Here is a 12,462-nt window from a genome sequence, read left to right as displayed (position 1 = left end):
GCAGCACTTTTTAGTATAAAATTAGTTGTTTTCCACCAACCTTACCGGATCCCACATATAAATATAGATTTCTTCATGGATTCGACCCCGGATGCAATAGAAATAATGTAAAAAATCAATTTCAACGAAATGTACATCTATTCCAGCCTAATGTCAGCCCAAAGTGCAAGAAAATAGCATTTCTGTTACTCAACATGTAGCTAAGAAATATTTTAAAAAGATTCCAAGTAGCTTTGATAAGCTATTCTAGATAAATGCATGACAATTAAAAAGATTCGCAATAAATATTTCAGTATTTTTAATACAAACTATACTAGAAAGTTACTTAGAGAAGGTCAAGATCGGCACAGGAGCTTGCACGGAAGTGAGTACTAATGCAGTCAGCAAGTAGCCTGCCGCTGCCAACACCAGTACTTTGTAGAAGCATACTTATTGATGAGGAGCTGCTCGGCTCGAGTAACACTGAATCTTAAAAAAGCTTGAACTGAACAGGCAATAAACATGAACTCACCAAACATGCGAATACGGGCGCGGCGCCCCTAGGCCGGGCCAGGGCCGACAGGGGCGCGGGGCGGGCCCTCTGGGCTGGCCCGCCCCTCGCTTATTTTCTAGCCGTAACCTACTTAGCGTCCGTAGATCGTCCTCCTGAGTCCTGAATCCGCCCATGCCAAAGCCCAAGAGTCAAAAGATGTAGGTATAGGTACCTACCTACAACAAAACAAGACCTATCCTCAGATCAACTTCCTATTATCAATTATCATTATTATGGCCAGCGTCGCCGTGGAAACAATGTATTATCCGGCGGCGCCCTAACCGCAATCCATGTAATCGCTAATGAAAAAACCGTGAAGAACCTCTCTTTTTTGTTTTGGTACTTGCACAATCTCCCACTAGATTTGCCTTGCATTGTCCATCTCTATACATCAAGCCAGGTGGGACAAATATGGCGCAGTTGCCGACGACACGAAAACACGGAAAGGGACACAAACAAATCTCCAGTGGGAGAGGTTACGGTGCGAGGGTGTTGTTAGTTGCAAAAATCTGACGGGTATAGCCACTTGATCAGCTTTTCGTCTTATCGTGTGTGAAGATCGTGTCGAAGTTGTGGGTGAGACTGAATGGTCAGGTAAGCTTTTTAAGCTTTATGTTGAATTGATTGAAGCCGAATTTTAAGTACGTCCCTTGAATTAATTGCTCTTAAACTTGTTTGTGCCATGAATAATGATCAGATATCAAATCAGGAGTTCAAAGGGTATCATGTGATTTGCTTCTTAGGGACAGCACCAAAAGTAACTTGGTGACTGGTCGCAAAGTAAATATGAATATCAACGGCCTGCTTTCAGAGCCAATGTCAGTCGGGGAAACTATGGTAAAATCTGCTATTTTTAGCAGTCTGCAATTTTTAGCAGAAATCTGCTAAAAATGGGTACGCATGTGACGTCATCGTACCCAAATATAGCAGATTTGGGTACGACCCCCGACAAAAGCAGATCTGCACCCTAATTGAAGCAAATGCGCATCAAATGCCTGGCAGATTCATGATTAGAATAGTGCTGAGGATGTCCTCTGATATTTTTGTTCAGATCCGACTATTTTCAAATAATGAATTTGAAAATAGTCGGATCTGAACAAAAATAGCAGAGAACACTCTCAGCACTATTCTCATCATGAATCTGCCAGGCATTTGATGCGCATTTGCTTCAATTAGGGTGCAGATCTGCTTTTGTCGGGGGCCGTACCCAAATCTGCTATATTTGGGTACGATGATGTCACATGCGTACCCATTTTTAGCAGATTTCTGCTAAAAATAGCAGACTGCTAAAAATAGCAGATTTTACCATAGTTTCCCCGACTGATGTCATTGTGGGTAACATGCCAGTGGATTTCATGTCATGTTGTAAGATCTGAGGTTAGATACTTTTGGCACCCAGTTGCAGTAACCTAGTCACAATTGCAATTATGGCCATTGCAAACTTTGACAAAACTGAAACAGACATTTTCCACAGTCGGTAAACGGCATGTGAAAGCTCATTCAAATACCTACATAAGAGCACGCTGGCATCAATTGTAATACCTAGCTAAGAACAATGACAGCGTACACCACATTGACAAAATACTGATACTACTAAAAACACTAAAAATAGATGTAAAAGATAAAATGATCTGTGGTGATTCAGAGACAATGCCTGATGCTAGGCTTTTATTAGCAACATCTGAAACACAAGGCACGGAGTGTAAGACACACATACGACATTCACCCCCTGTCAAAAAGAACATAACTTCTCCCTAGCAAATGCATAAAATGCAAATGAACCAAAGCGAATGATCCTAAAGCAACGCAACGCGCAGCATCGTATACCTCACACATCACGCATCATAGTCGTCCATCCACCGTGGCTTCCTTTTAACTCGCGTCGACCTACGCAGATCAGTATTCTCAGTTTGAACACTGGTTGCCTCTTGCCTCATAGCCCCATTGCGATCACAGTGCGGGCTTGGGCCCACCACAGCCTGCTCAGCCTCAGCAGGGCCCATCTCTGTCTCGACGCAACCACTCCCGTCATCGGACGAACCCAGTCCAACTCCAACATCGACCTCAGATCCAGCCTCACACGTCGGTTCCGCACCATCAGAACGTGCAACTGGAGCCAGATGCCGAAGAGAGACAGTAGGCACTCTACCGCTAGGTAGTCGAACTTTAGCGTATGTTGGAGTCACATGTACAAGCTCAACCTCATCCACCAGCGGCTCGTACTTGCTGGCTCGATTGGTGTGCTTCAGCAGAACACGATCAGCACCGAGTAGCCACGTAGGGAGCGCCTGGCCCGATGCCGACCTGCGAGGGTGTGAGAAGAAGCGCTCGTGAGGAGTCTGATTCGTGGCGGTGCAGAGCAGCGAACGCACACTATGCAGCGCCAATGGAAGCACAGTCTCCCACTCTCGGAGGCTGATGCCTTTGTCATGACATGCCAGGGTTACAGCCTTCCAAATCGTACCATTGTATCGCTCAGTCTGCCCATTACCTGGAGCGTTGTACGCTGAACAGAAGCTTTGGGCAATCCGGTTCATCGCGAGAAACTCCTTGTACCGCACTGATGTGAAAGCGGCTCCACGATCGGAGTGCACGAACTCGGGAGTGCCGAACACTGTGAAAAGTGATGTCAGGCACTGAATGGCGGTCTCGGCAGACGTGTCCTTCACAGCAAACGCAAAGGGGAAACGCGAGAACTCGTCCACCACCACGAACAAATAAGCTCTCTCAGTACAAGACGGTAGTGGTCCTTTAAAATCTACACTTAGACGTTCAAACACACGCGTGGCCTTGATCAGGGTACCCGACAACCGAACGAAAGAGGGCTTGCATATACTGCAAGTTCGACATTGCGATATAACAGTTCTGACATCGTCCACTGAGAAAGGAATATTCTGACAGCGCAGGTAATGGCTCAAGCGAGTGACACCAGGATGGCACATCTGATCGTGTAGGTGACGAATAGCCTCTCGGGACCCGCCCGAAACAGCTCCACATACCTGTCCGGCCCTGGACAGCATGTCTGGCACGGTGTTGTAGATTCCAGGTCGGTAGACGATGTCGAAACTCATGCAGGCCAGTTCTAGACGCCACCGAAGGATCTTGTCGTTTTTGACTCGACCTTTGCATGTTTTGTCAAACATGAACGAGACTGAACGCTGGTCAGTTAACAGCTTGAAGTGTTTTCCGATCAGCAGATGGCGCCACTTGCGGATCGCCTCGACGATTGCTGCAGCTTCTTTCTCGATGGATGGTTGCCTTTTTTCAGAGGGGTTCAAGGTTCTAGAAAAGAACGCCACTGGCTTATCGTTCTGAGTCAGTATTGCGGCGATTGCGCTGTCTGAAGCGTCAGTTTCGACAACGAACGTGGCGTAGTCGTCGACGGCCGACATGGTGGCCGAACCGATGTCCCTCTTCAGCGTCTCGTACGCGTGGATGGCTCCCGGAGACAGCGGGAAGCTGCAGGTAGCAGAGAGCGGTTGCAACTTCTCCGAGAACCCCGGAACCCACTTCGAGTAGTGCGACAGCATACCCATTGCGCGCTTCAGAGACTTTGCATCTTGCGGTACAGGCAGCTCCATCAGTGCCTGTAGCCTGTCTGGATCTGGTCGGATGGTCCTGTTCTCGATCACGTGCCCCAGTATCTTGACAGATGTGCTCCCGAAGGTGCACTTCGCCTGATTGATTGTGAGCGAGTACTTCGCAGCAGCATCCAGAAACCGCTTCAGATTGGCATCGTGCTGTTCTTTGTCGCGACCACAGATGGTGACGTCATCCACGTAGGCGAATGTGTCCTTCAGACCCTCTGATTGAATGATGTCATCGAGAATCTGCTGAAAACATGCCACGCCGTTCGTGACACCAAACGGGATACGGAGAAACTCGTACAGCTTGCCTCCAGCTTCAAATGCTGTGTATTTGCGATCCTCTGACGAAATCGGGATTTGGTGATAGGCGCTGGCCAGGTCGACAGTACTGAAGTGTGAGTACTGCGCGATCTTGTCAACTATCTCGTTGATTCTCGGTAGTGGGTACGCGTTCAACTCGGTAAATCTGTTCACGGTCTGTGAGTAGTCAACCACCATCCGGCGCTTGCCGCTGGTGGATGGCACAATCAGGACCTGAGCTCGCCAGGGGCTAGTACTGGGAGTGATGATGCCTTCTTTGAGCAGTCTAGCCGTCTCGTCCTCGATGAACTTCAACTCTGACGATGAGTAGCGCCGAGATTTGGCCTGGATGGGATGACAGTCAGGAGTCAGATTTGAAAACAGTGAGGGCGGCCTCACCACAGCCGGCACCAGACCGCACAGGGACAGGGATGGTCGGGAACCTCCAAAGGTGAGGCATACACTGTCGTGAGCTCCCAGGAAGTCGTGACCCAGGAGTATAGGAGCACAAAGCCCATCCATGACTGAGAGCTTGTAATCAGTATACTCTTCCTCTCCCACTCGTAGCTTCACCGTGCACTGCCCAACAACATCCACGTGGTGCTGAGTTGAGGCCATGCATACTACTCCCTGTGCTGGAGTAATGTGTAGACCGATGCTCCTCGCAACTTCAGTGCTGATGAAACTCTGTGAGCTTCCAGTGTCAACGAGAGCTTCCAGGTCACGTCCATCAACAGACACAGACATCATAGCCGATTTCAAACTTGGAAGAGAGCAGTTCTGGATGGCTGATATGATTGGCATCGCAGCAGAGGTTTGAGCCCTGGCCGAAGCAGCCCCTCGCCCACGACCTGCCCCCGGCACACGTGGTGGCTGGCGGGGAACTTGAGGACGAGGTGCGTACAACGACGGTTCAACTGATTCGGACTGACACACTTTTGCGAAGTGTCCCTGCTTTCCACAGTTCGAACAGAAGACATTTCTGGCCCTGCACTTATTGCGTGGATGACCCGGTCCACCACAAAAGTAGCAGGGGCGAAGGAGAGCAGCAGATACCTCATCAGTGGCTTCAGATGACACCTGCTGAGTTGGAGTAGCCTGCTGCTCTTGATGCACATGCGCAGTGACAGAGCTGTAGTCACCATAACTGTTGTACGCTTCTGACTGTCTCTGAGCCATCTCCAGCGAACGAGCTTGAGATACTGTCTTTTCCAGGCTCAGTGTGAGGTTCTCAAGAAGACGCTGTCGTATCTGGTTCGAGGATAGACCACTGATGAAGGCGTCACGGATAGCGTCTTCCTTAGCCTGTTCAGCTGTTACAGCCTTAAACATACATTGGGAGGCCAATGACTCAAGTTCTTCCAGATATGAATCAAGTGACTCACCAGGTTGCTGTTTCCTGGATGCCAATCGATGTCTCGCATAGATCTCACTGCGCGGCTTCACAAACCTGGCTTTGAGCAGATCCACAGCTTCCACATACGTAGTGGCTGATTTGATGAGCTTGTAGCATGGACAAGACATGAACGCACGCAGGAGGGTCAGCTTGTCTGCATTGAGAGAGGAATCCAGGGAATCAAAGAAGTCGTTGAACTTGGCAATCCACATGTCCCATTCGTCTTCAGCTGATGGAGACTTTGGGTCGATATTGAGCTCCGGAGGCTTCAAGTACTTGTCCATGATGATCCGTCTCTCGATATGTTGACTCTTGACTCTTCTAGATATGTTGCTAATAAAATTGTGGTGATTCAGAGACAATGCCTGATGCTAGGCTTTTATTAGCAACATCTGAAACACAAGGCACGGAGTGTAAGACACACATACGACATGATCTTTGCAAGCTAATGTTACCGAATTCAAGCTGCCTCCTTTCTTACTCTTATAGCAGTCCAAGGAATAGTGGTTATCTTTTATTTTCATTTGTAATTTTGTTTTTGTAATGGAGCATACAAATACAGGCTTGATATCCTAAGGCTGTTCAAGTAAGATTTTGTACCTACCTATCTTTAGGTAACAATTATGGTTCCTAGTGGTCATTGGTTCATTGCAACAATCCATATGTAAATCAGACATGCTTTTTATATTGAAATGAAAGGAAGCTCAAATGGTTATCCTTATCATGACAGATCACACCTGACTGAAAAATGAACAAGGTCAAGGACCATAACTTTGAGTGAAGTGCTGTTGAATGATGTTCATGAATCAGGATGAAGGATGAACATGAAGTACAATTGAGCTGAGCTAGGAATAAGTTATGATGGATGTGTGCTCATCTGGGCTGCCAATCTGACAGGTACTGCTTAAACTGCATGGCTTAGAACATTTATTCTGTTTTCAGTGGCATATGACTGAGCATGCTGCTTGAGTCTAAAAAGTTTAAAAAAGACAACCAAAGCATTTTGATGTAGGTACTGTTGTCTCTTTTTTCTGTTGAATAAAGATCAATTGTGACATGTCAACTGACTGGCACTCTCCTTCCAGGATAAATCTGTCTACCGTCCTCTGAAGCTACCAAGCCACATCTGACTGCTACTGGTGACTCTCCTGTGTGAGCCTCACTAGTGGCGTGTCTCAACTCTCGCTCCCACCGCGCGACGTCTCAGTGCAGTGCAGTGCAGTGCAGTGCGGCCCGCTGTGGTCGACCGGTGTGTGCCAGTGCGATGGTCGCGGTGACGGCACCGTGAACCGACCCGGTGCGTGCAGACACCGCTCCTAGTGCGTGTGTGAGTGAGTGAGTCCGCCGCCGGCGGTGCGCGGCGCGCGCGCGCCATGGCGGCCGCCGGGGGCGAGCCAGAGGCCGGCGAGCAGGGCGGCATCCGCACCTCGTCGGACATCATGCGCTCGACGATGACGGACGACCTGCGGTTCGCCGTGCTGATCGGCCTGGTCGAGGTCGGTCAGATGGAGGACAAGGAAATCGTCAACACCGTGCTCCACCTGGTGAGTGACGGGAGGGGAGGAAGGGGGGGGGGGGCTCCACGTGCCGAGTTATCGGTCTTAGCCGTCACAGGGAGGATGGGATCGTGACTGACAAGATAAGGGAAAATGGAAATAAGCTAGGCAATATGTGCCGTGTTCTGCGTCCTGTTTTAAATGCAACGAATCCCTGTAGGCCCATCTGGCCTGTTTCCATCAGTGCAGCGGCTCCCTGATCCAACTCTAGACGGGGCTGTGTTTCCATCATTACCGTTTTCTGTCAGTGACTGATGCTGTCAACAGCTGGGGTTGCAAATTCGTTCGTAACGAATCCCTGATCCAGCCGAGGACCGTGTTTCTGTTAGTGGTGAATTCTCCTATTCAGGAAGTGGGATTCTGTCAACTCAGTACGGTTACCATAGTCTCTACTCTCTGAACCCTTCTATGGCTGACAACTGGGACTGTAAGTCCGTTGCGAAACCCCATATCCGGCCAAGTTCGTTAGTTCGTTTTTGACACATGTCTGTATCCAATTATCCAGTCAGTTTTTCTTTCGGTTTGTAACTCCTATGCTGTATCCAGATAGCGGTTGTGTTTCCTTCCGTGACGATTCCCTGTTTCTTTTCGGATTTTTGTTTCAATCCTTACGTACCCGTGCTCCAGCCGAGGACTGTGTTACCGCCATTGCTGAATCATGGCATCCACCAAGGGCTATTTTTCTATCGGTGTCGCATCCACACTCCACAGTGACCCTTGCATCCAGTGGAGCTCGTGCTTCCATTGACCACCTAGGACACGCGTTTGTTTTCATCCAAAGCTACTGTTTCCATTTCGTGACGCATACACAGTGAGCTCTGTATCCAGCCATGGCTGTGTTTCCATCAGTTACAAAGGTCTGTGACTCTTTGTCCATCAAGGGCTACTGTTCCCTTTCGTGGTGTATCCATAGTGACTCTGGTATTCAGCCGGGATCGTGTTTCCGTTATTTGCACATGTCTGTTTTTACCTAACGTATCCATTGTGACCCGTGTATCCAGGAGGGGTTTTGTTTCCACTCGTGGTGTATCCACAGTGACCCGGGTATGCAGCCGGTGTTGTGTTTCGGTTAGTGACGGAGCGGTGACATTACGTGACGCGGCCGCGGACTGTGACGGCGCCGCCGGCCGGTCGTCCGTCGATAAACGCCCTATCGATTGTCGGACGCCCGATGGTGACGTCAGAAATCCCGCGGCGCGGGGGGGGGGGGGGGGCGGCAGCCGATGGGTCGGCGAGTAGCGCCGGTCAGCCAGCCGCACCTGGTCAGGGCGATAGCGGGCACTCATCAGCCAACCATTTGGCGCCGGTTGATGGCATTTGTTCGCTGTTTGTAACTGATCATCGGCTAGGTTAGGTTATTTTAGTTAAATTATTTGTGAAATAATGTTTTGGGTGCGTTAGTAAGGGAGTGGACGATTAAAGGTAGTGTGCCAGCTTTCCTGGACCGTATGGAGTTAATGGCCCAGATAAGGAGAACCGGATTTTTAGAACTTATCCATACCTTCAAAACTCATGGAAACGTCTTAAATTCTTCAAATTTTGAGTACCCCAGTGCGAAATTCGCCCCGACGGGTTGTCGGTCGTACCCCAACCACATTTCACACCACTATGAACAATAAATGCACACACTGAAATCGCTATTACCGATAGGCTCATCCAATCAAGTTTCGATAAACCTGTTCATCATCATCTCCTGCGGTTTCGAACACGCCTGATAGGTGGTGCGGTAGACCGCGCCCAAAGCCAGGGCCCCGGTAACGTGAGGTAGCCGAGTCGGGGCAGCGTGCGCTGACCCAAGCCGGGGCCGCGCGTCCTCCCGGTGTCATGTGATAGCCTGGGGCTGCCCGCGGGGATGCGGTAGACCGCGCCCAAAGCCGCGGCCCCGGCTTGGGTCAGCGCACGCTGCCCCGACTCGGCTACGTCACGTTACCGGGGCCCTGGCTTTGGGCGCGGCATCTGCTCATACTTTGTGGTGCGGTGGTGGTGCGTCGGGCCGCGCGCTCTGACTTCGGCCAAGAAAAATGCGTCAGCTGATCATTGTCATTTCTGCCACTTTCATGTGGTGAGATGGGGTCATAACTTTAGAGACGGCTGTTTCATATCAGTTATTTTACAATAATATTTCAAACCATAAATTAATGTTCGACAGCCAAATTAAAGAAACAATACCAATACAGGCTTACAGTTTAAATTCGACATTGTGTTGTCTACGATTAGACAGCTGATAACTCATTCCCGTACGTCGTAACTCTATAATAACCTTTGCTTATTGTCACATGTGCGCCGCATTCGCGATTGTTGCCGACGCCTGTTTGCAGGTCAGCCCACTACAGTTGTTATACATATCGAAAACCGATAAACTTTTAGGCGAAAAAAGCACTATTTTAGGCCCATTTTTGATTTTTTGCGATATTAGGTAAAAACAGAAGCTTCTTATCCTAGGAAAAATAAAATGGGAAATCATTGGAAGGTGGCACACTACCTTTAAGTTATGTCAATCGCTTGTTTCGAAATATTTGTTGGTATTGATTGTTAAGAAGCTGGCTGTCCGGACACATCTGTATTGAAAACAAAAGTTCAGAAGCGTCCAAAATTTACCCTGAAGAAGGTTACCCTGAAGAAGCAGCATTTGCTTCCTCTGCTGAACAGCGTTTTAAAGGTGTATCGGAAAGGGATTTACATCAAATTTACATGAGGCTGGTTACAAGTAGGGAAATGCGTGCGATATGGTATGGGTAGGCCTGACAAGTTTTCATGCTGTTAATATTGTCTTTGCATGTGGTTAAGTGTATCGGACTAAATTGAAGTTTAAATAGATACACAATATTATTCAATTTTTGTGACTCATACGGACACCATCACGCAAGAAGTGTGTGCAATATTAGAATAGTTCCACGCCCCTGTCATTTGAACGTCGTCTGCTCCTGGCCAGATAAAATATCTTTTGGTGCCCTGGTGGTGAATCAAATGGGACATTTCCTCTCGGAATCTGTCGACGCTCGACTCTTTAGATGGTCCCGAGAATAATGAAATCGGCTTAACTGTCGCCCCGCCAGTGACTGCGCTTCCATTAGTGGCAGGGAAGGCAAAGCGGTGGTGTGATTTGACTCTCAAAACTACTGCTCAAGCGTTCTCCGTGATGGTATGCAATTAATGATGTAACTTCGGAGTGAGTGGTTGGTGATAGCCTTGTATGCTAACTCGAATAGTCGTTTGGTTTTTATTTCAATCGAAAGGCTGCGTAGAAAAAAAATATTTCTACAGGTGGGCACTGGGCAATGGGCATACATTTCTCCTCGCAGTAGCTTTGCTAACGACTATATTATCGTAATTCGAGACTGTATGTATCGACCGTTCCCAGCAAGAACATTCTAAACTGTCAAATTTTCGAAATTGAGATTTTTATACCATTCGACTTAGCTCGTCGAGCTGAGTCGAACGGGATAAAGATCTCATTTTCGAAAGTTTGACACTTGGATGTTCTTGCTGGAAACTGTCGGTATGTAAGGTACAGTTCAGTTAAGGACAGGGCAGTGTTTCTCTCGTTCGTTCCTTCTTCGCACTCCGATTCTCTGTTTGGCAGTTGTTGGCCGTGCACACCCAATTTTGAGTTGCCCTTACTATGTGATTGTGGCTCCTTGTCCACACGGATATGATTGCAATGTGACTCCTACCTAGGTTTCCGAGAAGCGAAGTGTTGGCCGTGCGCATGTCTTTGGTGTATGACTAGGTGCTGCTTCATTCGCTCCTTCATGCGGTGAGCCTAAATAGTCAGTGCATTACCTAGGTAGGTACTTTGCCGATGTTGACGAATTGTTCTTTTTTGGGCTGTCTGGATGAACTAGTGAAGTGATGCGTGAGATTCTGCTAGCTGGGAATCCATTGGCTGTTTACGAACGTTACTGCATCAATCCAGTGAATTGGGGCGCCCTGCATATTCACATTGGATGTCCCAAAATTATCAACACTCCACTGTTGCAACACTCCAAGCGATGCTGTTCTGGACGCACGACTATCAAAGGACCACTTCCTATTCATCAATGAATGGGCGGAGGTGGCTCTGGAGACGGGTCGCTGCCAGAAGTGGTCTGATAGCTGGAGGACCCTCACCAGAGTGTCGCGTGCGCTCTCAGAATGGTAGTTCCACAGGCCGAGTCGTAAGCAAAATACCTTTCAGGAACGGGCTGCGTTGGCGACATGTGTGGTGCTTTTGATGAAACGCGTTTTAATTAAAGTGTCCGGCTCTTCATTAAGTGCATGTTTATTTACACCCTGAGCGTTGAGCAGGCTAAAAATGCATTACTTCCGAAGATTCTAACGCTGGAAGTATTCTTTTCTCAGCATCCATTTGCTAAAGTCTGGGGTACCGCCAAGGATGACCATGATGCCTGTTTCAAAAATTTTACGCTACTCTGGCCTTGGACAAGCACGTCTTCACCGAATTGCTATGCTACATACTAAATTTCGCGCTGCTATATATTGCTCCAGAATGTTATGTCGTGTCCCATGTCAAGCCATAATATTGTCGCTGATATTTTTCCAGAAAAAGACTGCATGCCTCTTAGAAGATGGTGAGCTGTCATGACTCATGCAGTAGTGGTGGCTGCAGACATATGCTTATTTTACTGTTCATATCTTTGCATAGTTTCAAACATACTTAGATGTTCAAAGTCAGCGAATTGTCATCTGGCTGCATATTTCGTATGAACTGCTCTGTTCATGTTGATTGAGACGCAATGTTTCCGATTTGGTCACTCGATGCGGTCGTTCTCTAAGTCGTATGATACATTTTGTGATTGCATTTGGTGCCTTTGTTTACAGTAATCGACATTGTAAACTGAGTCTATAATAAATATAAATATAAACTATATAAACCACTATATAAATGATAAACTATAGTCTCCCCAAGACGTTGCTGAGCACATCTAGCTACCATACTGGGCGGCTAGGCGTCACCACCAGCCCAGTTTTGTCGAGTTTCGGCCGTGCTCTTATCTGGACAGCAAACGAGATTAGCTGCATTAGCAACTGAAGTTGGGGACGCAGCAGATCTCTGGACACCTATTGGCCGAGTTTGTGGGAAATTATTGC

The 12,462-nt window shown here is 48.1% G+C and overlaps 1 protein-coding gene across 6 annotated transcripts in view; it reads left to right on the top strand.

Moving 5' to 3' along the window:
- Positions 1-948: 948 nt before the first annotated feature.
- LOC122389611 (neurobeachin-like) overlaps positions 949-12,462 on the top strand; it is a 157,729-nt gene continuing 146,215 nt past the window's right edge. For 5 of the 6 annotated variants that reach the window (XM_043381798.1, XM_043381794.1, XM_043381797.1 and 2 more), the window contains exons 1-2: positions 1,001-1,126; positions 6,901-7,359. In XM_043381798.1, coding sequence (XP_043237733.1) covers positions 7,189-7,359 — 171 coding nt within the window. In that variant the 5' untranslated portion in view covers positions 1,001-1,126; positions 6,901-7,188. Of the gene's footprint in view, positions 1,127-6,900; positions 7,360-12,462 lie in introns of all 6 variants that reach the window. The other variant, XM_043381793.1, reaches the window with a different exon arrangement.

The sequence above is a fragment of the Amphibalanus amphitrite genome, unplaced genomic scaffold (genome assembly GCF_019059575.1).
Source record: "Amphibalanus amphitrite isolate SeventyFive unplaced genomic scaffold, NRLGWU_Aamphi_draft 000365F_arrow, whole genome shotgun sequence".
Classification (NCBI taxonomy): domain Eukaryota; kingdom Metazoa; phylum Arthropoda; class Thecostraca; order Balanomorpha; family Balanidae; genus Amphibalanus; species Amphibalanus amphitrite.
Note: the sequence above shows the minus strand (reverse complement) of the source record. Positions and strands in the feature narration are given on the sequence as shown.